Source organism: Cryptococcus depauperatus, chromosome 8 (genome assembly GCF_001720195.1).
Source record: "Cryptococcus depauperatus CBS 7841 chromosome 8, complete sequence".
Taxonomy (NCBI): Eukaryota; Fungi; Basidiomycota; class Tremellomycetes; order Tremellales; family Cryptococcaceae; genus Cryptococcus; species Cryptococcus depauperatus.
Window position 1 is genome coordinate 380115 of NC_089475.1, and position 26739 is coordinate 406853.

At 44.9% G+C, this 26739-nt stretch overlaps 11 protein-coding genes across 11 annotated transcripts; 4 read left to right on the plus strand and 7 right to left on the minus strand.

The window, feature by feature from the left end:
* Positions 1-365: 365 nt before the first annotated feature.
* On the minus strand, positions 366-4383 carry L203_106059 (uncharacterized protein; the record flags this gene model as incomplete). The annotated part of the gene is made up of 7 exons (XM_066215419.1): positions 366-1795; positions 1844-2305; positions 2354-2923; positions 2971-3112; positions 3162-3486; positions 3533-3654; positions 3703-4383. 7 exons carry the CDS (start codon positions 4381-4383, stop codon positions 366-368), a joined length of 3732 nt encoding a protein of 1243 aa, XP_066071516.1.
* An 846-nt stretch (positions 4384-5229) lies between these two features.
* L203_106060 (uncharacterized protein) lies at positions 5230-7476 on the minus strand (the record flags this gene model as incomplete). The annotated part of the gene is made up of 12 exons (XM_066215420.1): positions 5230-5440; positions 5494-5547; positions 5597-5611; positions 5658-5741; positions 5789-5894; positions 5949-6060; positions 6111-6210; positions 6261-6296; positions 6346-6461; positions 6523-6731; positions 6788-7091; positions 7150-7476. 12 exons carry the CDS (start codon positions 7474-7476, stop codon positions 5230-5232), a joined length of 1674 nt encoding a protein of 557 aa, XP_066071517.1.
* Positions 7477-7718: 242 nt separating this feature from the next.
* Positions 7719-9141, plus strand: L203_106061 (uncharacterized protein; the record flags this gene model as incomplete). The annotated part of the gene is made up of 5 exons (XM_066215421.1): positions 7719-7930; positions 7978-8209; positions 8257-8667; positions 8711-8841; positions 8886-9141. The coding sequence occupies 5 exons, from the start codon at positions 7719-7721 to the stop codon at positions 9139-9141; spliced, it is 1242 nt and encodes a 413-aa protein (XP_066071518.1).
* Positions 9142-9368: 227 nt separating this feature from the next.
* L203_106062 (uncharacterized protein) lies at positions 9369-11331 on the plus strand (the record flags this gene model as incomplete). Its single annotated transcript, XM_066215422.1, has 10 exons — positions 9369-9660; positions 9708-9772; positions 9881-9920; positions 9969-10012; positions 10055-10284; positions 10332-10416; positions 10466-10562; positions 10615-10939; positions 10986-11023; positions 11084-11331. The coding sequence occupies 10 exons, from the start codon at positions 9369-9371 to the stop codon at positions 11329-11331; spliced, it is 1464 nt and encodes a 487-aa protein (XP_066071519.1).
* A 522-nt stretch (positions 11332-11853) lies between these two features.
* On the plus strand, positions 11854-12987 carry L203_106063 (uncharacterized protein; the record flags this gene model as incomplete). Its single annotated transcript, XM_066215423.1, has 3 exons — positions 11854-12066; positions 12122-12233; positions 12281-12987. The coding sequence occupies 3 exons, from the start codon at positions 11854-11856 to the stop codon at positions 12985-12987; spliced, it is 1032 nt and encodes a 343-aa protein (XP_066071520.1).
* A 194-nt stretch (positions 12988-13181) lies between these two features.
* On the minus strand, positions 13182-14297 carry L203_106064 (uncharacterized protein; the record flags this gene model as incomplete). The annotated part of the gene is made up of 6 exons (XM_066215424.1): positions 13182-13262; positions 13315-13388; positions 13441-13920; positions 13979-14088; positions 14133-14159; positions 14218-14297. The coding sequence occupies 6 exons, from the start codon at positions 14295-14297 to the stop codon at positions 13182-13184; spliced, it is 852 nt and encodes a 283-aa protein (XP_066071521.1).
* A 443-nt stretch (positions 14298-14740) lies between these two features.
* On the minus strand, positions 14741-15818 carry L203_106065 (uncharacterized protein; the record flags this gene model as incomplete). Its single annotated transcript, XM_066215425.1, has 3 exons — positions 14741-15091; positions 15147-15318; positions 15388-15818. The coding sequence occupies 3 exons, from the start codon at positions 15816-15818 to the stop codon at positions 14741-14743; spliced, it is 954 nt and encodes a 317-aa protein (XP_066071522.1).
* A 528-nt stretch (positions 15819-16346) lies between these two features.
* On the minus strand, positions 16347-19256 carry L203_106066 (aconitate hydratase, mitochondrial; the record flags this gene model as incomplete). Its single annotated transcript, XM_066215426.1, has 8 exons — positions 16347-16396; positions 16448-16915; positions 16967-17407; positions 17456-18121; positions 18168-18385; positions 18455-18690; positions 18761-18869; positions 19072-19256. 8 exons carry the CDS (start codon positions 19254-19256, stop codon positions 16347-16349), a joined length of 2373 nt encoding a protein of 790 aa, XP_066071523.1.
* Positions 19257-20734: 1478 nt separating this feature from the next.
* On the plus strand, positions 20735-22155 carry L203_106067 (cytochrome c peroxidase, mitochondrial; the record flags this gene model as incomplete). The annotated part of the gene is made up of 7 exons (XM_066215427.1): positions 20735-20845; positions 20897-21149; positions 21195-21334; positions 21388-21679; positions 21729-21828; positions 21880-22017; positions 22068-22155. 7 exons carry the CDS (start codon positions 20735-20737, stop codon positions 22153-22155), a joined length of 1122 nt encoding a protein of 373 aa, XP_066071524.1.
* Positions 22156-23884: 1729 nt separating this feature from the next.
* Positions 23885-24878, minus strand: L203_106068 (uncharacterized protein; the record flags this gene model as incomplete). Its single annotated transcript, XM_066215428.1, has 5 exons — positions 23885-23979; positions 24024-24154; positions 24202-24331; positions 24385-24516; positions 24569-24878. 5 exons carry the CDS (start codon positions 24876-24878, stop codon positions 23885-23887), a joined length of 798 nt encoding a protein of 265 aa, XP_066071525.1.
* Positions 24879-25577: 699 nt separating this feature from the next.
* Positions 25578-26710, minus strand: L203_106069 (uncharacterized protein; the record flags this gene model as incomplete). Its single annotated transcript, XM_066215429.1, has 6 exons — positions 25578-25737; positions 25792-25946; positions 25995-26170; positions 26219-26299; positions 26348-26361; positions 26406-26710. 6 exons carry the CDS (start codon positions 26708-26710, stop codon positions 25578-25580), a joined length of 891 nt encoding a protein of 296 aa, XP_066071526.1.
* Between the last annotated feature and the right edge of the window lie 29 nt (positions 26711-26739).

Consider the following 26739-nt stretch of genomic DNA (forward strand, 5'->3'; position numbering starts at 1 on the left):
ATCCTATACTGAACAAAGACTCCTCATCAGCCCAAGAGCTGCCATCCACTACCAACAGCAACATCTCTATTACCCAAGTTCAGTCTCTATCCCACAAATACAACACAGATACAAGTACGATTCACTGCCAGTATACCCGCTGCCAATATACCAAATGTCAAAACGATACATGTGGCATGAACAAGCCATAAACGAAAATCAAAAGAATAAACAAACAAATCTCAACGGGCCAGAAAAGAATGGCATGTATGGCATAGAAGGGGTATAAGAAAATCTCAAGCATAATAATAAAGAATGTAGCGGCACAACGAGAGGCAGAGATATCTAGAAAACCAATATGGAAAAAACACAGACAACTTTTCTATTCATGACTCTTCCCGCTTTCCCATCCCCATCGCACCCTTTAAACTCTTGACCCAACCCTTCATCTTTCTGTCGCCAGTTCCCGCACGCATGCCCAACACACTTTGAGCACCAGGCGTTCCCGGCCTGGCAAAATGCTCCTCTCTGTCTTTGCCCTTGTCGCCTCGAAGAGTCAGTCTTGAGGATCTCTTTTCAATCTTGTGATGTGGTTCTTTGGACAAGTCGACAATATGTCTATCTCTGTCTCCCAGTAACGCGCGGGCACGTTCACGAAGAGACGCTATTGAGGATGAAGGCTTAACTTCTCGACGAGGTAAACCACTTGTCCACCCATCGCCTTGTCTAACAATGCCATCACCAGAGATAGCTGTTTCGAATCTGCCCTGTCTAGGACTTATAAGTTCCTCGTCGTCATCGGCATCATACTCTGGTCCTGCGGCAAAACTTGAGGGCATTGCAGGCACCGTATTGAAATTACGAAGGTTGGATTCAGACTTGCGATGGGGGACTTTAGATTGACGGACGGCCGCAGAAGCTCTGAGAGCAGGCGTAGAGGGCACTCCACGAAGAGCGGGTGCCGGTGGTTTAAGAGGAACAAAGTGACCTGGTTCAGGAGTACCGGACCTGGAACCAGAGGCAGTATCAGGCTTTTCCTTGTCGCCACCGAATAGCTTGAGGACATGTCCAACAGTTGGTCGCTCCTTTTTCTTCCTTCCTTGCTCTTCAATCCATTTATTAGCAACTTTGACCTGTTCTTCAGCTTCCTCGTATGTCATCCATTTGGGAGGTGTAGAAGGCTCAACTTGTAATGAGTTTGTACGAAGATGATGTGGTATGGCATTGCTCTTGTCGGGAGTGACACCGAAACGGTGTTCTTGAGAGTCTCCCGCAATCTCAGTAGGAACAGTAAGGACGGGAAGACCGGGTTCACGTCCCTCAGCAACAGCTCTGCGAGCATCCTCAATGATTGCCTCAACTGATTTGATCCAGTTTGACATCTTGTCCAGCCGGGAATCCATGGTGAGCTGTTCAATTGATTTGGTACGAGATAGAGCAGGCATAGATTTTACAGTTTCTTCCGAGACGCGCCTAGGTTCTAGTCTGGCTTCGGCATTGAAAGGTGTTTCAACAGGTGTGGGGACTCTGGAGGACGATGGAGATTTATGAGAAATTTCTGACAGTCTGAGTGTCTCGACAAGATCGACTGAAACTGGCCTGAATCTTACAAGCTTCTCTTGATCAGAGGCAGTAGTTTTTTGATCAGAAAGAACGATTTTTTCACGTAGTTCGGAGAGAGGCGACTCGTCATCCGAGGCAGGAAAAACTTTGCCAGTGGTGGCGTCCATTTGTGCATGAGGTCGAATGCCTTGTCGACGGGATTTTTGTGGTGAAGGAGTGGGCAAGCGGTGTGCACTTGTCCTTTTCGCTCGAGCTGCACAACGTTCAGTATAAATTTGGACTGAAGAGAAAAACAACCCACGCGGTGACACTGGAGGTGTCTTTTGTTGCTTCCCCAATTCGTCCTTACTTTCTTCATTCTTTATAGCCAATTCTTCCTTGAAAACACCCAAGAGTGCCCTGTCTAGACCAAGACTCCTCCGTTCATCCACATATTTCTCTTTTTCCACGGCAGAGTCAAGACTTCTAGGCCGTGGTGGGCTAGGAGCAGGGCGTTTGATGTGAGCGAAAGCTTCTTGAGCCTTCCCCCTTTGAGCGACAGTAAAGTGTTTGCGGGTACCTTCAAGAGAGCGCATAGTACGAAGAACAGCCTCTTGTTTATCCTTGGCATAGGTAGCCCCAGAAAGAGCAGAAACCCTTCTGTCTTTGAGGGTGTGAAGAGAAGTTACACGGTTGAGTTCTTTACGGTTGCTAGTGGCTGAACTTGGCCGAGAAAGATTTGTGAGTTGAGAATTGGACGTGCGAGGAACAACTTTTTTATCAGCTATAACTACATCAACAATTGTTTTACTTTTAACACCGATTTTCTCACCAATGTATGAAAACTCTTGCACTCTGAGTGGCTGAGTAGGTTTGGTATCTTTCGCATTTGTAGCGTTGCTCGTCTTCTTCTCTTCAGCTTCTCCATCTTTCACTTTCCTGATGACCAGCTTGCTCTGTTTTTTAACCACTTCGATGATGACCTCGTTCTCTTTTCCTGCAACATTCTCCTTTCTAGTTTGTCCAACAGCAGCGTGCTGTTTGATAGACTCTCCAAGAGCAGGGGTTGTTGAATACGTCGGTGCCTCTTTGATAGATTGACCAGCACGCTTGGTTTTACGCTTGGTCTTGCGTAATTCCTTTCCTTCACTACTCTCGACTACTTGCTTGTTTGTCATATGGACAGATATGACAGCTCCAGCAGGGTTCTCGTCAACGAAATCAGGGTGTGCGGGCGTAGAAGTATCTTCCTCATCAAAGGCAGCGGCTGTGCGCACAAATTGAGGCGTTATAATGACGTTGGGAGCGCAGGGTTGCAAACAGCGATCTTGATAGGCATCGATCGCGCTTATACGACGAGCTGGATCAGGGTGAATCATTCGACGGAGAAGATTCTCAATGTCTATGGTCTCGTCAGCGCAATCTTGACATAATCATTGATATAATTACCTTCAGGTATGTCCCATTCACCTATCCATTCGCCTCGCTTTGTTCTCTCATAGTATACCACAAGCTCTTCAGGAGTAGAAAACTGCTCTTGATCATCGGTCTCAAAAGGCGTACGTCCGACGAGAATTTCAAACATAGTGATCTATATAAAAGTTAGTCGGTATGTCATTGAACGATGGAATTTTGCATACACCAAGAGACCAAACATCAGACGCTCGTTCATCATGAGGCATACCTCTTGCCCTTTGAGGGTCAAGGTACTCTGGGGTACCCCAACTGATTGAACTCAAGAAGGCTCCTCTCGATCCAACGTCCCATTTCTGTGCGAAACCGAAGTCAACAAGCACCGGCACATTGGAATAACTGAGCAAGACGTTGGCAGGTTTGATATCATTGTGAGTTATACCGCGGTCATGAAGATAGCCTACAGCAGAAGCGAGTTGGCGAAAGTAGGGTGTGGCAACAGAAGGATCCAGGCAGACAGGAATGAGGTGAGACATATAAGGCATGATCACACTACAAAACATTGGCAACGAATCCATTTCTCATGGCAAAAACTCACAGAGCATAGCTAGGAGTGATGACAAAAGCTTCGAACTGGATGATGCTGGGGTGAGGCTCCAGCCGAAGCGATCTGATAATTTTCATTTCCCCCCAAAGTGCTCTCACTCGAGCGGCAGTAGTCTAAAACCTGTCAGGATACGATACAGCAGTTGAGCGACTGATGCTCACTGGCGTTTTGCTTCGATGGACAAGCTTGAGGGCAACTTTGCCATCTGCGCCTGCTCCACCAGCTGCCGCAGCTTGCTTTCCCAGCCGAATCATGGCTCCTTGTGTGAATTGCGCACTCTCCGCATCTTTGGGCTTACACACCCATACTGATCCCCAGTTTCCATAACCGACTTCCGACATAAACGTAAACTGATCAGAAAGTTGTTGGTCTGTAAGTGAAAATATGTCGTCAGCGTGAGGGGCGGTGTTTGGGTTGTTTGGGCGAGGTGAGCCTTCTGCTGGGGCTCGATGTTGGTTAACAGCTCGATAAGATGGGCTATTCTGTGGCGTTGATTGCTGAAATTGGGCAGCTGATCCCGTTGATGTCCTTGTTCCCTCAGATGACACCAGTGTCTCCGCAGTAGTCTCTTCCTCGTATCCTACAGCACTGGCCGACATTTGACTGTTGTATGATATGGTATCGAAATCAGGTTTCCTCTTGGAGGCATTGGGAATTGAATCAACAAACGCTTGACGGGAGTCTGGGCGATAAGCGGTTGAGGAAGGATGGGGGCCAACAATGGTCGAGGCAAGATTCGTTGTTGATGGAGCCGTCATGGGCATCGGATGGTTCGTACGATTTGTGAGGCCTAACCTCTGACGAAGATTTGATTTAGATTTGCGAAGCGTTGGTTGGATCATGGTCATCTAGATGAGAAAGAGTGACGTTGAGTGAGCACAAAAGTATCTAGATGGAGCAAGTTGTTGATTCGGCAAGCTTTGTTGAGTAAAACCAAGTGGGCAATCACTGCTGGGCAGGCATTAGGATTCGTGCAAAAGGTCGTGGAGAATCGTAAAGGAGCGTGAAGGAAACAAAAATCGTCAAGCCGGTCCGTCAGTCGCGCAAGTTAAGATGGAAAGGCAAAAGATAAACAGAAGAGTGGCTGTCGTTGTTATTGTACGAGAGGCGGGCGTGACATGTTTGATGTTTGTCTTGTTTGAGTGACGGGACAACCAGATTTCTCCAACCGTCCACACAACTTTCAGGAAAGTCCAAAGGACAAATCAGTCGCGTTCTGTCTGCCCATACGTCCGTTTACACAAGAAGACATTGATGAGATACAACAAAAAGCGGTGGCGAATGCGCTGCTTTATATATTTCTCTCGCACTCTGCATGGACGTAAAACTGGCTGGATTTTGTGAGAAAAAATCAAGCTAAAGTAAGTGGATGACTGTCGCGTCTGTCACGCTCCAGTGCACGCCCCTCAACGCACAGTCCACCGCGTCGCGGACCCTTCATTTTTACACGAGGCAATCCTATGCCTGAACCCCAACATTTCTCCGCCACGAATCGTTTTCGCCACCCAGTTGACTCAACCACGTTCATTTGCAAAAAAAAAAAACAAAAAACAAAAAACACGCTGAGACGCGTCCTCGGCACACGCCGCCAGTCCGTTTCTTCATGTCCGTCATGTCCCATGAAACATGTCCGCACACACAATACACCCAGCATATTTATAAACACAATTTGTATCTCCAACACATTGTCATCTCTCGTCTACATCTCCTGCTAGATCTTCTGGCTCTTCGACAAGGGTGTGCACCGCTTCGTTGCTCCCTCCACAACGAGCAACGCCGTTTAGCCCTAGATATTGCGACGCTTTGGGAGTAGGCGTAGCAGAGTCTGAGGATGGAGAAGAACAAGATGTGTAACGAGCTACGGGAAACGGTTGTGGTTTATGTGCCGTATGTTGTTGCCTTGGTAGTCGTGGTCAGGTTTGTTTTCATCTTGTTGCCGGAAATATACTCACGGGTTTGATGATGAGTAATCGCAATGCACATAGGCTCTTATTATCCCGTCCAGGCTGGCCCATCTTTAGCAAGAAGCAATCATTCTCATGACTAGGAACTAACCTTTCCAGGACACATCTAAATATGTGTTAGCTGATATCTATATCTAGAGAGGAAGGCTTACTGTATTGTCTCTCCCACATCATGTGCAAAATGTAACGTACTGGTTTTTGGCAGAATAACATCGACTTCTACAATCAAATCGTCTCTGCCTATGCTAAGCCTGATGTAACCTTCTCGAGTAATAAAGCTTACCCTATATGGTAGCACTCTACGTCTGCGATTTCTAGGACAGGGTTGAACCTGGAAACGAGATAGAGAATGCGAGTGATTTGGTCAGCTGAAGCTGTCTTTCCTGAAACTATTTGTAGCCTATATCAGCTAGATGCACCCGTGTATCAATGCTGAAGCCCACGCTTTGCAAAATTCTCGTGTAGCGTCTTGATCCATTCGAAAATGATGTACGCAGAGATGATCATACCTCCAATAGGATCCAACAACTGCCAGCGCATAAACGATCCTATCCACTGTTATAACTTCAGCATCAACTTGGTTCTTTCGTGTATCTTTGACTTACAGGAAAGGCAAGAGACATAATGTTGAAGAAGACATCATTTTCTGCATCTTGTGCCAGTGCTTGTACACCGGAGGAAGGTATCTGAGAACACCACAGCCATCTAGGTTTGAATGATTAGCTCCGAATATTTACTTTGTCAAGGCAACTCGCAGAACAAATTTGATGCCTATGGTGGCCAGCATGACACTTGGTTCACGTCAACATTATAAAGCAACCATGGTGAAGAAGATCCTACCCCAAACCAAGAGGACCAAGGTCGACGGGTTTGTTCTGTGAGGGAGTTATTGCCCTCTGAAATGATTCAACGAAAACTTGAACGAAAGAAGCAATCATGGCAACTGAGAATATCAACTTGTTTGTCCCTATCAGCTTTCCAATTCGAGATGTTCTTATTGGCAGAACCCAGACCTACAACACCCAATGGCTCAAATCTTCTCTTTCCAGTGGGATAAGCATCCCTATTCACTTTCCATCCTATCGCCCAGCTCGTACCCAGGATGATCAACGTACTCAACAAATCCAGAGCAGAATCAACGAGCGAGGCTGTAAGAGAAATGGAAGATGAGTAAAAGACTGCAACGGTTTTGCCGACGACAAGCAAGATATTGACGATAGTGTTTACTAATTATACTAAAACATCAGCCCAACGTATCCCGTTATTGTTGACAGAGACAGACCGATAATTGCTAGATGAGCAATTCTCTCCCTCTTTTCCACCTTGCTGCCCAGCAATGCTGTTGTCTCTTCTGCTTCCTCTTGCTCCTGCCTATTTCCTTCACGATTGCCATTGATGCGCCAATAACTACCCCTCCTCCATCCCGGACTCGCGATTTCCTCTTCCAGATCCCTCAATCGTTCAACATAGCTTCGAGAAGGCGCAAAAGAAAGAGCAATGTTGGCAGGCAGTGAACCAGAGAGTATAGAGTCTACTTCGACATAATGCCTATGGAGAACTGCTAGTTTGGTGTAGTACGGTCTGAGCTGCGAAATTGAATACAACATAAGCTGCCAGTATGAAAAGAAATCCTAAACGACTTACCTTTTTTGGAAGTTTGTGGATCTCCTTTTCAGAAATAGGCAGCTTATCAAATACCTGGCTCCCCTGGTAATTACTTATGATCTCTCCTTTTTGCGCTCTCTCATAGATCATTTCCTTTGCCTTCCTCAATCCCAAGCTCTTCCTCGGACAGCTAAGCGATGTGAGTTTTGTTGCCCGAGGGGAAGGAGGCGAAGAAGGATTGTGAAAGCAAGCTGTCCCGGATGAAGGCAAAGAATGTGATGAAGGAGGGGAAAATTGAGAGAGATGGGTGCTGTCATCTTGACGAGGAGATGTGGACGAATGTATCAAGTGTGGTCTGTTGGACATTAGTTCTTGAGTACATTCCAACGCGACATAAAATAAAAAAGTCTAGAGTTGGAAAGGAAGAGATGAAAACAAATGACAAGTGTATCCAATACTTATCGTCACTAGAGAGCGTGATCTGCCACTTTTGTCGTTTCCGTCGGAAGAGAGCAGAAAGTCAATACCGTCACTTTACGATCAAGTTGATAAACGTTGATATTGCTTCTCTATTTACCTCAACAGTATAAACATATCAATTAATAGACATGCCTACTCCTCCAACACCTTTCCATACCTTTCGCCATTCATCTCCTCTTTCCGCCATCGTCTTTTCACCCGATAATACTTTGCTCTACTGCGGTGATCAAGATGGATACATCTCCGTACTGGACCTCGGAGTGAGGCGAGTGGTAGGATGGTGGAAAGCTCATGAGGGCGGCGTGTTGGGCGTAGCTGAATGGAAGGGTGGCCTAATTAGGTATTGTGTCTTCTCTACAGCATGATTATTCTAACGCTCCACTATAGCCACGGCAGGGACAACTTGATACATTTTTATGAACCGCTCAAGAAGCCCTATATTCCAGTCCCTACCTTGTTTATATCGTCCAGATCAAAAGGTGAAGCGCCTCCCATCACAAAATCCTTGCCAACAAACGCTCTCAATTTCTGTCGCTTTTCACTTGTGACTTTACACAGTGGAAAAACTCTTGACAAAAAAGGTAAAGACAAGGAGGGTATCATGGCCGTACCAGGTCTCGTAGACTCTGAGCTTGTACGTCCAACACTCAACGCTCGTCCTGATAGCAAAAGGTCGACATATACCATATCCCCTCACTCAGACGGCTTCATGCTTCTATAAATCTCTCATCCAAACCCACACCTCAACCATCAGCTGCCGATTTGCCAGGCGCTTCCAGATCAGGCTTGGTCATGTCTCTGCACCTGTTCTTTCCACCACCATCCTCTTCTGACGAAGAGTTGGTCGGCCTTGCCGTAGCATATGAAGACGGGCGCCTTGAGGTGTTTTCCGCACCCATTTCTTCCCTCGAGCAGCAGTATGACGCCCGACTGTCTCAACGACCAAACCCATGGACGGTCAGATGGAGCGGAAAGGGACACAATGAGGCCATCATGGCTGCTGGGGTGGATAGTAACGGGAGTAGGGCTTGGAGTGTCAGTGCTGACCATAGGCTAGTTCGGTATGAGCTTGCAGAGGTGGGTGCTTGTTTTGAGACCATGCAGCTCACACTCGTGGCAGGTATGGAAGGGTGAGCGCGAAAAGAACGATGAGGGTGTCATGAAGCCATATGCCACCAAGCAGATTGGCAATTCGTCCATTTCCATCTCGGCAGATGACAAGGTCGTGGCTGTGGGCGGATGGGATGGCAAGTAGGTCGATCCAGCACTTTCAGCGCCGCCGCTAATTCCGACAGAATACGACTCTTTTCCGCCGCCACCTCCAAACCCTTGGGCAGCCTCTCTTCACATCGAGAAACTGTCCATGCCATCGCATTCGCGCATCACTTACCCATGCCTCCTGTGGACGTGGAGGATCCCGAGTCTACAATAGACCTGGCAGAAGAAAGCGATGAAGAAGTGGAAAACAAAAGAGAAAGATGGATGGCGAGTGGCGGTAAAGATGGAAAAGTAGCCCTATGGAGTTTGATGGATTTCTCGTGCAGAGTTTGACGCGTCGCATGAATGATGACGTGTACGCGTTTTTTTCATTATCACACCGCCTTTTTGACATCCTTTCTGTTTATATATTTTTGCCACCCATTCATAGTTGTGCGTTGAGGTCTGTGCGCTGAACTGAACAGCATATTTCCTTTGATAGTTGGGACCTCTTGGCAGCTATTTTCTTTTGACGTCTTTCTTTTTTTTCTTTTTCTTTTGCAACTACAACGATACTCGCAATGGATACGCGTGCAAAAATCTCGCATCCATATCCTCCGTCTTACAGCTTAGAGCCGGCAGAGCGCGCCGGCAAGGGATACAACGGCCACGAGCAAAGTCGGTTAGAGATGGAGCGGATGACGCCAGCATCGTCAAGGGATACACGAGACCTAGAGAGAGGCAAGGAAGACGAATATCCAGAGGGGTGGACGAAGGAGGACGAAGCAGCAGAGAAGGAGTTTATGGAGAGAGGGATGATTGACTGGGATGAGATGAAAAAGTGGAGGTTCTGGATCAGATTAGAATGGTGGTGTGGGTGCATTCTCGGTAGCGACGAGGACGACGGTTGATGATTGCAGATTATTATCTGATTGCGGCGGTGATTTGTGTCTTGGTGATTCTTATGACCATATACCATGACAATGTACGTTGAACATGGCGTGAAAATGGCTGACAGTCGTGTAGATTGTGAAATGGCTTACACCGGTTGCTAACTGGATGAAAGAGTAAGTCTGGTCGGCGGTGGGTCTAGCTAACGAGCAGTTTACCTGCTGGATGGTTGATTCCAATAGGCAAGTAGTGATCGCACATATGGCGAGTTCGTGTTGACACCACTCTAGCCGTCTTGTTTGTTATCTCTTTCCCGCCCCTTTTTGGTCATGAAGTGAGTCTTTTTATGAATTGGGATGTGCTAATCATTACCTAGATCGTTGCTGTGTTGGTCGGCGTCGTCTGGGGTCTTTGGGTAGGTTTCGGTATTGTCTCTGCTGGAACCTTGCTGGGCGAGATTGGCAACTTCTACGCATTCAAGTATTGGCTTCGATCCCATGCCGAAAAGTATGAACGAAATAATTTCAATTATGCTTGCATGGCCCATGTTGTCAGAGAAGGAGGGTTTTTCATCATTTTTGTTGTGAGATTGAGTGCTATACCTGGGTGAGTATCTACACTTTCTGTTATGGTTTATCTGATCTGTTTATCAGACATTTTACAACAGCCGTATTCGCAACCTGCGGCATGAATATTTGGATCTTTACCTTGGCCGCAGTTCTGACTTTACCAAAACAAGCGAGTCTCTCTACTAGTGACCATTATTATTTGCTGATCTAGAAGGTAGCTCATTGTAGTATACCTTGGTGTTATGTTTGCTGAGCCAAAAGATACAAGCGCAAAAGAGAAATGGGTTTCTCGCGGCGTCCTTATTGGCGGGTTTTGTACGTCTGTTTTTTTTCAACTAACTCGAACTTCAATAACAATAGAGAAAAGTGATGACAATATGGGCCGCCTGGTACATTTGGCATAGAATGAACAAGGTTCGGCGTACTGTTTGGCGTCGTCGCCGGATTGAAGCCGCTGCTCAAGGTCTCGTTCTTGATCCCAAGACTGGCGTTGCAAGACCTAGTACGAATGCCGGCCTCATGGAATGGGAAACTGCCGTCCCTCCTCTAGGACTAACAGGAGACGATGAAGCACGGAGTCCGATTTTGGCCGGCGGTCAGAGAAGAGAGGGGTCGGAGATGGAAGAGATTGGTATTAGTGAACTCAATTCACAGGGAAAAACTCAAAAATACCAGAATCCGTATGATATCCGGTACGTGCATTCGCGTGTTTAGAATACTTATTGAAATTGTAAATAGGTATGATCAAGTGAACCGAATGTCTACATATGACGATGGTGAGCCACCCGTCAGAGAACAAGACATTTCTTACGGCTATCACCCTGATCAATCAACAGACAGCATCACACCGCTACGACCTTCCGCCTCAACGCCCCACCCTCCATCTGGTCATTTACACTCCCAACACCTTCCTCATTACCACCCACCACAAGAAAATGTCTCTTTCCCACAAGCACAGTCAACAGGAGTGGAAAGTATAGGCGCTGGACCGTCTGTGCATAGATCAGGAACAGGATTCACTATTTATCCAAGAGAGGAAGAAAAGCGAGTAGAATTTCCGGAAGCAAGGCCTGTAGTTTTGTAAAGGACACTATTAGATCAGAGTAGTCGTATTTTTCTTTCGTTTTGCTCGGTAAAATTGTTGACGAGCGTGTATTATACGACTGTTACCTCTGATTACATGCGAAAACTGTCTCTATGTTGGTTGCAGACTTGGATGCAAAACTCATACCATTAAAAGTGATAAGGCTTTCCGTCAAGCCTCACTGCACTTGTGAAAACACTGGAACTATTGGAGACAGTTTTCTATTAACTCATTACAGACTACTTCTATACCAACAAAATCATTTTCTAATCTTTCTTCCAATGCTTTCAATCAAGCCTACCAGAAAGAGACGCTATGCATGGCGAGCTCAATGCAATACTAGTCCACAGATCCGTTGCGGATACATATCTTGATGTTTTTCTGTATCCGGCGTCAATAACAAGTCCTCTTGAACTATCGGATGGAGTTGTATGCGATCCAAATATGTATACATGTAGGACCATCGTTATTTTTCCTGCTCCCCTCAAGTCTATAATCCCGTATTCACAGATATATCTCGGCATGGTTTTTCAGACTCAAGCTAAAAAGTTCAAGTGCCAGCTCTTCTTTACTACACTTGGATTCAGCTCTACCTTGGAGCATGAATTTGGTCACGAATTAGCCAAGTCGAAACGCTCAGTGTTGATTGACACAGAGTATACTACTACCGATAGCGTAGTCTATATCAAAAACGGGCCTTTTCAAGGATTCTATCAAACTATTACAAACCTCCTAGTAAGACTTGTTTCTTTGGTTGTTTGAATGTCTATTTACGCAGGGTTGTCTTTAGCAATGGGTTGAAGAACAAGATGCTATTCATGGATACAGCGCCTTTGAGCTTGTATGCAAGGGCTATTATGGCTGTAAGCTCGAAATATTAGACTATTTAACATTTCAAAACGGTGAGTGGTTGACAACCCTTGGTGATTGATGTTGAACAAAAGTACAGATGGCTTCGTATCTTTAAACACTTTCTATCGAGGCTCGATCCAACCGCTGGCCTCGAATGGTTCAGAGTTACTTCATCCCAAGCCAACTCATGGTAGAACTGGCCAAAACGTTTACGACAAGGATTATCCTGTCGCAGACAGTATGATGGATTTTGTTGCCTCTATAGCCAACGAGGAAACACATACCGAACGGCCTTTTGCCGATGAGCCCAAGAATAGTAATATCAATGAGGCGTTTGCGACGTTGAGACCAATCGGCTCCCTTCAGCGAGAGAGTGAGCAAGATTTGGTCAAACGCTTCTTAGAGCTTGAATCCCGTCAAGCCAAGATGGAACTGCAGCAGGAATGTATGGCTAAACGTCAAGAAGCCTTGGACCAAGATGAAGAACAGCTTTATCAACAAGAAGAGATCCTCGATATACGATACGCAAAAGTTTTGGAACAAGAGCGCAATGTTCGACAAATCCAAGACGAACTCTTGGAATATGCGCGATACGTTGCAAACTTGGAGCGGGTGAATAAACAGCGAGAAGTTCGTCTCGAGCTGATTACCGCTGCAATTGAAAACAGAGAAGATGAAGTGACGGCATTGGAAATCAAATTGCACGAACGTACTGTAAATCTTTATTATGCGGAGGAAGTTTTCCAGAGAAAGATTGACGATTGTGAGGAGAAACTCAGTGAACTGGGTATCAAAATGGAGTAAAACAGATGTTGATAGGAAACTGTTCAATATCCAATAGGATTGGTTAGGTAGTTTTGACAGGATATGAGAGATGACTTCAGCATAGTATACTTTTCTTCTTTTTTGTATCAAATGATTGTAATCTTGAGATGGCACATTTTGATGTACGAGATCGTTTCATTCTTTTAGAATTTTGCTATGGCGGAATTCTCTAATCATAGCTTGGACTTGGTACTGAATGGTAAGAAATGGGTTTGTTGCTTCTTGAATGTTGCCTCCATTGCCTTTGTCGTGTCCTGAGATGCGGTCATTTATTGGCATCTAGTCATATATACAGAATTTACTCACATCGGATTGGAGCATAGACATATTCCATGCTGCCACGTATTGCAATCCATCTTCAATACTATGATCTCTCGCGTCTGTAGTTGCATATAAGTTGTGACTTTAATAAATGTCCAACGATGGACTCACGATTCAGAATATGTTTTGTACCAATTACAGCAACAGGACTCTTGCTGGCAATAACCTTGGCCTTCTCAATTGCCCTTGCAATCACTTGATCCCTTCCACCTTGGACAACCTCACTAACAAATCCCAACTCCTCTGCTTCGACCGCACTAAAAGGCCTACCCATCAATGCCAGTTCTCTCACTTTCGAATCATTCCCAACGATTTTTGGGAACCTCTGCAGTGTTCCGATATCCGCCGCTAGCCCAACATTGACCTCAAATATACCAAATGTCGTGTTGGATGAACAGAGTCGAATGTCGCATGCCGAAGCGATATCGATAGCTAACCCCACACTCGCCCCAAAAAGAGCACAAATAATTGGCTGACGGCAGCGAGCGAGAGAAGAGATAGCTGCTTGAAATCCGATAATGTGGGAATGAAGCTCGAATGCCTTGCGAGCAGGATCTGACGAGCTTGTGGTCAAGCCACCTGTATCAGCCACTATTATGCAATGCGGTCAGTAGATGATACTGTAATGTTTGAGCAGTGATCGATGTACAGTCCAGCCCTGCAGTAAATGCTTTCTCAATACTAGAGCTGAGGACGACGACTCGAACACTGGGCGTCGCAGAGATGAGTTGAACTATAACTTGAAGTTCTCTCCACATGCTACTTCACTTTAGACATGCTCATCGGGAGCATCATTAACATACGCCTCACTGAAGACATTCACTGGAGGTCTATAGTGATCTGTCAGCTTGACAACCTATCAGTATGGAGTTGAAGACATAAACAAACCTATTCAACTCGAGCAAGAGAACACCGGGCGAAGGTTCAGATGCTCGATGAAATTTTCCTGTAAATGCTTGCAGATTCATTTTGCTGATTGAAAAGAATGACTATCAAAAAGAGAAAAAAAATAAAAGTTTAGAAAGATGAGAATGAAAAGAGTAATTGTAAAAAAAAGACCTTCATCAAAATAAAAAAAGATAAAAAGTAGAGCTGAATATTCTCGGCTATCAATGCAGCCGAAATGTCCTTATCATTTTTCAACAGACGGTTTACTATTCCTCAAGTTGGTCTATATTTTTCAGTTGCACTGCAAACGTAACAGAGACGGAGATAGAGATGGAAAGGCGACTCTTCTTGTTCTTTGCAAAGCATTTGGAGTCATGGAGGTTGTTTTCTTCTGCTGCACTCCGTTGTAAGTGTTATATCAGGCAAGGTCTGATCCATTCTTGATGTTTTCCCAATACGCAATTCGCACAAAAGAACCAGTTCCAGGCCATGCATTTGGATGATGCATCTCCTGTGAAACCCTCTATGCCTTGGCACTTCCTAATGCACTCGACAAAAGTTTTAAGCCATCCAAAATATCATCCGCAGCGTTCTCCTTTTGTCCTTGGCCCTTGTCTTCTGGTATAGCGTTCAGCAGATCACCTTCTCTCTTGACCTCGCCGGCATAAACTGGCTCAGGCATTTTCCATCTTGCCACATAATTCTCGCCTGTGCTGAAAGGGATAGAAGGGATAGCGGCTGGAGGAAGCGTATTGGACCATTGCCAACGAGGCTGTTTTTGGTATTTGATGACAGACGAAGACGAAGACTGTGACAGGGCGGATATAGAAGCCAGAGTGGAGAGGGCCTTCTGCTCCAAGTTGAATTCACGTTCCTTCATTGGCACGAGCATCAGTATCTTCATTCGGCACAAGTACAAAATTACACACAAAAGCATCAGGCTTGAACTCGGCGCCGTAATGACTAGCTTCCAGCTCAGCCGCAATAGTAGCATGTTGGTGTCGCGCTCTCAATTCAACAAATTCTAAAGTAGCCATGGCATAGGCATCAGAGATTGACAAAGATTGAGTGTTTTTCAAGTTGATGATGAAATCGATAGTGCTTTTATCATTGTCAGCTTTAATCGTCCCAACACAGTTGCTGCAAAAAACTAAAAAAAACCAGACGCACTCTTCCACAATGGGATACCCCCCTCGTTGCTCCAACTTTGTCCATTCTAGTCCAGAAATCTTTTTACTTATATCAACTTGTGATCCTTCAATCATTGAAATGGGCCTCAAAGCCTCAAATGGAAAATCCTTGAAGAATTGCCTCCTTATCCTGTCTTCTTCATATACTATCCTCTCTGGCTTTCCCTTTCGCTGTTTCCAACCTCTCAATTTATCTCTTCTCTCCAGTTCTCCTTCTGGAATCGCTGCTGAGTCTGAAAATGCGTTTGGAGGGAGCTCATGAGGACGAGCTCGGTGTTTCACAGAGTATGGCGGAAGTTGAGGAGGAGGATGAGCGAGGACGGGAGTGTACCACGTCGGCGGAGACTTGATCACATCGCCTTGAAGAAGGCGACCAACAGTCGTTGGCACTTGTGATGGAATCCGGCGCATCTTTTGACAATTATTTTATGAAATTAAGCGAAAAGAAAGAAAGAAAACTGACAGTTTTCAAACGCATTTAATTCAAAAAGAGACATTTTGACATTCTTGGGAGAAAAATTGAAAAAACCAAACCAAAATATTAATCAAGCTATTTTTCCAAGTTTTAATTCTTTAAATTGTTCATTGATGAAAAAACCTTTAATCGGGCAAATTGATATTAAAGAGACCGAGAAATGCAGCTGAGACCAGAATACAACAGTAAAAGTCATATGCTGGCATCCCATCATTACCACGACCTAAGAATTATGTTTCCTTCTCCCGTTACGTGTTCCAACACCAAATCACAACCAAAGCCAGTATCCAAAAACACGAAAGAAAATCATGAAAACAAAAGCAAGAACAAGACAAAGAATTGCTGGATAGCTAGTTAATGCAATAAGATGTTGAAAGTCTGAGAGTGAATGCTACGGGAAATAATAAAGAATTGCCAGAAATAATGGGACAGAGGATAATAGTGACGTTGTTACAAGGGCAAGATTAAGCCTTTTCAACGCGAGCCTTGGCGGCGGCAGCCATCATATTGAGGGCTGCATAAAATTAGCAAGCAGTCCCAAGAGATCCAAGTGGGTATAACTCACCGGAACCAGCCTTGAACCAACTCCATTGGCCCTCATTAATAGAAGAAGTAGTCAAGAATTGCTCCTTGGAACCATCCTTGTGAGTAATTTCGACCTTGATGTCACGGCCGGGTTTAAAGTTTTGAAGGTCGAGGATAGAAATTTTGTCATTGCCAGAGATCTTGTCATAGTCCTTGGGGTCTTTAAACCAAAGAGGAAGCATGCCCTGCTTCTTCAAATTTGTCTCGTGAATACGGGCAAAAGATCGGCAGATAACAGCTCGGCCACCAAGGAATCGAGGTTCAAGAGCAGCGTGTTCTCGAGAGGATCCTTCACCATAGTTTTCATCACCGATAACAACCCAAGGGATATCGTGGTCTCTGTAGTAGGCGGCAACGGTAGGAACAGCTCCGTACTCGCCAGTCTCCTGGTTGAGAACCTCGTTGGCCTTACCGTTGTCAGCGTTGATAGCACCAATCAAACAGTTTTCTACAGCTCGAGTTAGAGGTTATATGAATATTTGTCTGTAGCTCAGCTCACGAGAAATGTTTTCGAGATGACCTCGGTACTTTAACCAAGGACCACCAGCAGAAATGTGGTCAGTGGTACACTTTCCCTTGGCTTTGATCAAAACAGGAGCCTCAATGATATCTTTACCGTCCCAGGCCTTGAAAGGCTTCAGGAGCTGAAGTCGATCAGAATCGGGGGCAACAGCAACGGAGACTGTAGCACCGTCAACGGGAGGTTCCTGGAAAGTGTTCTCTCCGGGATCATAACCCTTGGCGGGAAGCTCGTAGCCAGAGGGATCTGAGAACTTGAACTCCTTGCCATCAGCGCCCTTGAGGCTGTCGGTCATGGGGTTGAAGGTGAGGTCACCAGCAAAGATCATGGCAGTGACAAGGTCAGGAGAGGCAACAAAAGCATGAGTAGCAGGGTTGGCATCGTTCCTTCCAGTAAAGTTTCGGTTGTAAGAGGTGATGACTGGGTTTATTGTCAGTCTGGGTTGTAATTTCAGATTTGATTACATACTAGAATTGGCCTCCCCCTTCTTCACATCTCGCCTGTCCCATTGACCAATACAAGGGCCACACGCGTTGGCAAGAACAATGCCACCAACTTCTTCAAAGTCCTTGACCATACCGTCTCGGGCGATAGTGGCTCGAACCTGCTCGGAACCAGGAGTGATGGTAAATTGGGATTTGGCCTTGAGGCCGTGAGCGGCAGCCTCTCTAGCAATGTGCGCAGATCGAGACATGTCTTCGTAAGATGAGTTAGTACAAGAGCCAATAAGGCCGACCTTGAGCTCGGAGGGCCAAGAGTGCTTCTTAACCTCAGTAGCGAATTTGGAAATCGGGGTGGCAAGGTCGGGGGTAAAGGGGCCGTTGATATGAGGCTCAAGCTCGTTGAGGTTGATTTCAATTCGTTGGTCATACTCACATCCCTCATCAGGCTGAAGGTTGTGGTTGAATTCCTCAGCATACTGAGCAATCTGAGGTCGGTTGGTAGCCTTGAGGTAAGAGCCCATACGGTGGTTGAAGGGGAAAACGGAGGTGGTAGCACCGATTTCGGCACCCATGTTACAAATTGTCGCCATACCAGTACAGGAGAGAGACTCGACACCAGGGCCGTGGTACTCGATGATTGCACCAGTACCACCTTTAACAGTAAGGATACCTGCAACCTTCAGAATGACGTCTAGAAAATTGTCAATAAGTTCATTCTTTCCAACGGATAAACTTACCCTTGGGAGTGGTCCAGCCACTCATCTTGCCATCTAGGTAAACACCAATGACCTTGGGGGCCTTCAGCTCCCAAGGAATATTGGCCATGACATCGACAGCGTCGGCACCACCAACACCGCAAGCAACCATTCCAAGACCACCGGCATTGGGAGTGTGAGAGTCAGTTCCAATCATCATAAGACCGGGAACGGCGTAGTTTTCGAGAATAATCTGGTGACTACAAAACTTTGGTAAGCTTCCGATGCACGGATGATTGTTTTACAAAGTACCACATTCTGTGACGTACATAATACCAGATCCTGGTTTCCAGAAACCAATGCCGTACTTGGCACAGGCAGTAGCAAGGAAATCATAAACTTCCTTGTTGATCTCAATGGCACGAGCCAAGTCCTTGACACCGCCAACCTGGGCCTGGATAAGATGGTCACAGTGGACAGAGGTAGGGACAGCCGTTTGGGGAAGTCCAGCAGACATGAACTGAAGAATAGCCATCTGAGCGGTGGCATCTTGACAAGCAACGCGCTGCAAAACAGTGTCAGCGGCGGTCCCAAGTCACATCCTCGAGCGTCGCGTGGAGAGCCGCTGTACTTACATCCGGGCGAAGTTTGAGATATGAAACACCTCGCTCTATATCTTGTTCATGAGGATTGTCCAAATGACCATAAACAATCTTTTCAGCGAGGGTAAGCGGTCGGTTGAGTCTGTCAATGCAAAGGTCAGCAAGTTGGCAAGGCTTAAATGACGATAACCTGTAGACGCGCAAATGCATCTTGAAGGGTTACCAAATCTATAGCTCAAACATCGCTCTTTGCTCTACTGATTCCGAGTCACGCCTCGCGACGCAATCTGCCATCGTTCGTTTTCTCCAAAACATTCCGCCTATCCACCAAGAACCATACTCACCTGGATCTGACAACCTGCAAATTGTTTTCAATCCTCTGGTAGTTGATGTACTTGCCCTTTTCAAGATTCGACATCTCAACCTTCTTGTCGCCTATGGAGGAAGAGAGGGTCGCCATTGATCGCTTAGCGATGGGTTGACGAGAAAGGAAGGCGCCGCCTCGAACGAGGTAGCGTGAAGAAGCCATTGTATATGGGATCAGCGTCTGAGAAGGCAAACTATTTGGCCACTAGACTGGTTTGATGTATAATCAAAAAGTACAAGAAAAAGAATAAAAGAGAAAAGAGATGGAAAAGAATTTAAACATATGTAGGTCAACAGAGGGTTGTGATTTTGGAGCAATGTGATTGGCTCACACATTTCAGACGTCATAACACCGCCCACCACCGACCAAATCCGGAGTGACGTGTATTTGTTTCCACTCTTGATACCTCGGCAAAAGTCGGCCCTGTATTGCCGACAAACCTCCACCAACGAAAACAAAAACAGAGCCGAATGTTCGGAACAACGATTCTTTCTGAAATCTCTTCTTATTCCATTGTTATTTCCATGTACGAGCTTTGCTTAGCAATAGAGACGTGTAAGAGGTCAATACTCGGAGGTAACAGACGATGCATTTGGATTGAATCGTCTGGAGGCATTTCTTGGAGTAGCAAGGCGCGCTTCTCGTCCACGTCGCAACCTGCTTGGCTGTCAAGCATCAGCATTTCAAGTCTTGGAAAGTTTGAAGAGCTAGTACATGGTATCAGCAGACATTCAAGAGAGGAATTGGACAAATACTTTCTCGTCCGCTCGCATTATCGAACCTTTTATTGGGTAGGAACATAGACCTCCTTGACTGGTTTCCTCTTCAGCGTGATTGAACCGTTTCGAGCATTAGATATCAAGAAAAAGTTGGTAATGAGACTGAACCAGACATCCAAAAGCTAGTTGGCAGAATAATGCATGGCTGTGTGTGTCCAATCATTTATGATTGGTATGTTGTAGGTGTTTGCTTGCTCAGACTGTTAAGAATCACATGCTACACAGGTAGACGTGAAGAGCGTGGCCAAGCAGACACTGGCGACGCAATATCCTATCCTGTTAGCAATCCCTCGCTCTTGGTTAGTCACTTGTTGATAAGATGGAGCCATTTCCATGCCATATTGGATGTGAAGATGGTTTTATGGTTGGCGATACTCCAAACACAAAGCAACTTTCCATTAGTGACAGGCCGCCGGATTAGTAAACAACAGTCAGCAACACCCCAACCACCCAGACTCCATGCAATAAGATATCAGGATTCAGATTCAACGGTGTATCTCGCGGATCGTGATTACCGAGCAAAAGATTGGCGAGTAATTTGTCTGTTTTTGCTACTGATGCTTGAAAACGACTGTATGCTTGCTGTCCTTTTCTGAGTAATTGGTTACCTCATCGTTCATTCTTGATAACTGTTATCTTGAAAAAGAAGGAGATTATAAAAAGAATAAATAATAAGAAAGTCCAATTTAGATAATTATGTGGTTACTTGCGAAAAGTACGCGGTTAAATTGATAGGACGATTAGCCAATCAGATGACTCGTATTTTCATGTGAGGAAAAGAATATATAATCTAATCTTTTTCTCTTTCTTTTTTTGTTCTACTCTTTATATTTTGAGTGTACAGCCAAAATTACATAAGAAATGTCTCTCAGAGCTTCTGTGCTTCGAAACGCTCCCCGTCGGGCAGCAAACTTTCGCTATCAAACTCAAGTTATCAGGCGCCGCTTTGCTACTGAGGGAGGCCCAGAGATTGTACGTTTACTTTCCTATGATGCTTTCTTCTATCGCTAATCACATGGCTAGTCCAAGCCTCCTCCCCCTAGGTCATCATCTGTTCCTATCTGGCTTGGTGCTGTTGGTCTTGCAGCTCTTGGAGCCGCCTACTACTTTTATGGTACCTCTGGCAGCCCATCTGATTCCGCCAAACAAGCCGACACCGTTGTTCGAGGAGTTGTAGCCACTGTTGAAGGGAAAGTTGGCTTGAGAAGGGGCAAGGACGAATACCAAAAGGTGTACGACCGCATCGCAGACACCCTTGAGAAGGAAGGTTATGATGGTATCGTCTCTCCCTGCTTTGTTGAGCCAGGCTAATCCATGACAGATGGCTCTCTTGCTCCTGTACTTCTCCGACTTGCTTGGCACAGCTCTGGTACTTTTAACGTGGAGGACGGTACTGGTGGCTCCAACTTTGCTACCATGCGATTCAAGCCCGAGGCAGAGCATGGTGCCAACAATGGCCTTGTAGGTGACTTGTTTGTCCGCCTTTGCCCTTGAATTCTGATTGAGTGGTTCAGAATGTGGCTCGAGAACACATGGAAAAGATCAAGAAAGAGTTCCCTTGGATTTCGTATGGTGATCTTTGGACCCTTGGTGGAGTTGCTGCTATCCAGGAATCTGGCGGGCCAAAAATCCCCTGGAGACCAGGCAGAATTGATGGCTTTGAAAAGGACTCTACTCCTGATGGAAGACTGCCTGATGCCAGCCAAGCCCAAGATCATTTGAGGTTTATCTTTCATAGAATGGGCTTCAACGACCAGGAGATAGTCGCTCTTAGCGGCGCCCACGCCATGGGCCGATGCCACACTGGTGCGATTTGTTCATGTAATACTTTGAGGCGAAAGCTGATATCAAACAGATCGATCTGGGTTTGACGGTCCTTGGACATTCTCTCCGGTGACCTTTTCAAACCAATACTTTTCCCTACTAAAAGATGAGCCTTGGCAATGGAAAAAATGGTGAGGTTGTCTGCCTCTATGATTATCAAAAAAAAAATTAATACCGTATAGGAACGGTCCAGCCCAATATGAAGACAAAAAGACCAAATCCCTCATGATGCTTCCCACCGATATGGCTCTCGTGAAGGACAAATCGTTCAAAAAGTATGTCGACATTTACGCTAAGGATGAGGAAAAGTTCTTTAGCGAGTAAGTCGCTTGTTCTTTTTGTGCAAAGATCTCAACTGACATCACCCAAGCTTCTCAAAAGCGTTCGCCAAGCTTATCGAGTTGGGCGTCCCACAAGCACAATGGGCGGGAGAGCCTTGGATCATGGGAAGTGATTAGAAAATTGTCAGAATTACCGATTGGTTGCATGATGAGTGTTGGCATATATGTGTAAAGCGAAATGTATGAAGATAAGCTGATCGTATGCCACCGATATCATCTCAATTAGGTAACGCCAAATTAATGGGATGCTGACTATAAAATGAAGAGCAGCTGTATGATTGAATTGAACTGTTCTTTTAAAAGATGACAATAGGTTTACTGCTGATCACGCGCATTCAGTTCTGGCTTCTAACAGCTTTGCCTTTGTTTGATACTGATACTCATCAACCACTTCTGTAATAACCACCTGCCAGCTTTTGTCACATTCGTCTGTACTTTTTGTTACCGCTTGATTCGACTATTCGCGATGAACAATGTTACTACTACGGTTAACTTCAAGCAAGCCATAGACCAAGCCCGCATGCGCTTCATATGGTCTTATTGGAAAAGCCATCTTTATTGATCCTATGATACCACCAATACTCATCTCAGTCACCACTCAAAGTAAATCCAAATGGATAACAAAATGAATCTTGTACGTCTTGAACAAGAGTGTTTGTCTGCGCTGTGCAATACAGCAAACTGTAACGACATAGAAAGCCGTCTTGAATCCTTCAACTTCAGGCGTTCTTACGTTTGACTGTCGGCAAACAGATACTTGTCAGGATTATGGACAGAGAAAGGATAGTAGAATACAATATATGATGTATGCCTTAGAAATGGTATTGTTGGTTGATTGCTGCAGAAGCGTCAAAGATATAAGGAAGGGATTGTGGTTGATAGATCCCCAGAGAACAAAGCTTGATAGCTGTTTTAGTCTATTCCAGTTAGACACATCTTACTTAAGCTACTCTCGTCCTAAGGCCTTGAAGTCCAAAGTCCCGAGAATCAATTCAGAACCCTGGCAGTATCATGATGCGAGGTTGTTACATGTTTGAACTAGCCGTTTAACCAGTCACCACACGCTATGGGAATATTCCTCATAACTGAGTTCACCAGCCAGAATACAGAAATAAGATTGTCAAATTTCTGGCAATGTCTTGGTTTAAAGTGCTTTTGGATGTAAGCAAACAGGTAGCAAGTACCTCGTCTTCGTTAAGAAATACCGTAAGTTGCATGACCAAAGTTTGATCCCTTACCAATGCAATTGTGTTTGGAATCTTGAGATGATTGTTTGGACCGATGTTATTGCTTTGGAACTGATACAGATATCACTAAATAAACTACGAGAGTCAGAAGCTGCATGGAGTTAGATAATGTGAGTGTTTTTGTGCTCAGAAGCGTCATAGGTTGGATCCCAAAAAACGTAGCAATATACATACGTATTTTTAATCACTCGTTACAAGAGACAACGATAGATTCTGTGGTCTTTGCAAACGATTTGTCTATAGATTTTTTGCCGATTCAAAATCATAGCAGTAGCAAGAGGAATCCTTGAGAGCTGGGAAAGATGCTTTTGAAGAAAATTGATTGATAATCGTACAAGTGGCTGGAGAATCGCCTCGTACGTTGCTCTCTTCTGTAGACATCTGAGCAACTCTTACACCGACATAGGGATAACTTGCCCTCTATTCTATGTACAACTTGCGGCTTCTTTCAAGCGCCTTGTATTATGATGTCTTCCCGGCCTTTGCGTGTTGTGCCATGAGATATGTTGGTTTACGTAGAGAAAGATTTATATAGTCCAAGATGATGAGAATAAGATATATCTGGGGATGCCGTTTCTTTCAGTGGATAGCTTGCGTGGTTATCGACAAAAATAGAAAGGAAGTTTGGTGCCCACGCGCCGTCGATATTCGACATAGTCACTACCAAAAAAATTGACGAGCCACCGTTCTTCGTCTATGGGCGTGTCAAATTCCTAGTCAGACCAAACAGTAACGTACCAGCAATGCGAGAATTGAAGAACTTGGCGAGCACAATCACAAAGCCCACAGTGGAGACTATATTACCCAAGAGAATCTGAGTGAGAACGGCCCAATAAAAGAATCCAGCATAAGAGGGGTGCCGCGACCAACTTGATTTTTTTAAGTTGAAATTGTTCACTGGACAAAGCTCACTCACGAATAAACGCCATGGGTTACAAGTACATGGTCATCATATTTTTTGTTCTTCACAATATGTGAAAACGATTGAGCTGCTTGGATCATGGCCAGGCTGCGAATGACTTGTGCACCAATCATCAATGAAGTAACTAAATAAGAATATCAGATATAGGTTTTACAGATATCCCAGCCCATGACTTACCTAAGAAAAGCACAGGAAAAGAGCTCCAGGAAGAATTAAACTTCCTTGGGAAAAACATAGAGGAAATAAAGTATTCGGTAAGCCCAATGGCATGGGCAATGTGGTATTGTTTGCCATTATTCAACAGATAAGCTGTTGCGGTTTGTAAGAGGCTGTGCATAGATAATCTCTACAAAGTGCTTACCATCAACACTTAGTTTTTGAGGATTCCACCCTGCAGTCGTAAAAAACTCCATCAAATGAAACACAGCCATTGCTGCAATATACAACCCAAGCTGCGGCCTAGCCCAGTTACCAGCTATCAGATCAAGCATGGGCTTAGACGTGAGAGAAGCCGAAGAACCAAGGATTGCACCCAACAGAGCTGCAATCAATGCAACAGTGAAGACTGTGTTGGGTATAGAGCCCCGGGGATCATATTGATCTGTATTGGGAAGTGAAACTGGCGCTTGACTGATAGATATCGGCTTGGGAGGATCTTTTGGTTCGGTCATCCTTGTAATTGATTATTGAGCTGTGAAAATAACGAAAACATAAAAAAGCTGTATTTTCAAAAGAATCTATCTACTTTGTAGGAAAGACGACAATAAAAAGATGATTTGCGGGGCCCCAGGATGTAAAAAAAAAAAAACAATAAAGAAAATCAGGCTTGCGGTACTCGTTCTTAATAAGATTATGCCAAGATAGGCGCGATGGACAACACATTTGGGTACATCCTATACAATAAACAAATTTCGATCAAGCAAGATGGTATTGAATCCATTAGAATGGTGAAGGCAAGATCTTGATGTGCTGTCTGATTAGGTAGTTTACACAACGCTGTAATTTTATAGGTATCAAGTTGGTTTATTTCTTATATAAACAGCAAAATGACTGCCCAATAGAGTAAAGCACAATAGCATTGAGGGAAGCTGAACAAACATGAAAAACTCAACATCTGACACTGGCGCAGAAATGGAAAGGCCAGGCGATCCAATGGAGTCTGATGTTGAGAGACAGCGATAAGTTGAAGAGTGTCAAGACATGTCTGATATTTCTCGAATTCGATAAGATCGACTGACTCCTGATAGAAGGGCTTCTGAGTTCAGGAGGAGCAAGACGCACTGTTGTACTCTAGCATTGTTGCATGATTTGTCATGCTCACTGCGTAAACTCTTGATTGCAGCCAGGCATAAAATTGATCGTAATCATCGTTAACGCCACATCAGTCTCTTGAGCCTACCTAGTAATCCAATATTTTTTGACTTGTCTGGACTAGGCTGCTTTTCGCCACTATCCTTGAGTTTCATCCTCGCCTTGAAATCCCCTGGACTTTCAAATTTCTTTAAAGCCCATAATCCTCTTTTTGCATCACTGAGAACAATAGCATAAGTATCTGAAATCGGACTGGCCAGATAAGGAACGCACCGAGCTTTAGTCTCAATCTCCAGCATCTTTTGCAGACCCCATGGTCCATACTCTGCTCCTCCAGCTTGATAAACGACTGCCATCCCTTCCTTGAGCATCATCAATGGTAAAGGCTTGTCCCACCACAACGTGCGGCTGATATAGGGCACTGCAACCTGTTGGGGTTAGCTTCTAGATTATCATACTACATCTAAAACGCTCACTATTCTATTATATTGATCCTTGGTTAGAAGCTGGCAACGTAAGCGCCTGCCCAAAACTGTGGACCGCAACCATTCCAGTGATTCTTTAGCGTGAGGTTGCGCAGGATTACCAAAATGGGCATTTTCAGGTGCATCTACGCCTGCTATTCTAATACTAAGCGTCTCATCTTTGAGTTCTACTCTTTGTCAGTCTCGTGGCTCCACATACTAGGGCGTTGGCATACCTTTTTGAGTAGTAGATACCGAACGAAGCTTGAGAGGATACCGGTAAAAAGGGCCAGGTGTATGATACAGTCGCAAATTATCTTGTAAGAGTCAGCAATACACCTTTCATGACCGTTACCATTACAAACCTCCATCTCCTACACTACAGAGGCATCAGCAACACTTTCAGACTTACTGAAAACCCACCTTGTGACGATACCCCTCACCCAGGTTTTCCTTCTAAGCATCTCACTTGTAACATAGTCTGCATTCCTTATTCTTCTCCAAAACCTCCTATAGCCTAAAAAACCTCCAAATATGAGTACACTCGTCCCCAGAGCTGATAGGATGCCAACAAGAACCGGATCCTGCGGTAATTTTGCAGTAAAAGAGATATTATCTATGTTTGATGGGTATATATATGCTTCTGCAAACTCTGGGAGTTCAACGAGGTCGTTGCTTTGCTTTTTGGGTTCACATTCTGGTGAGCTGGATGAAAATGTTGTTTTCATGATGAATGTCGAAAAGAAACATTAACATT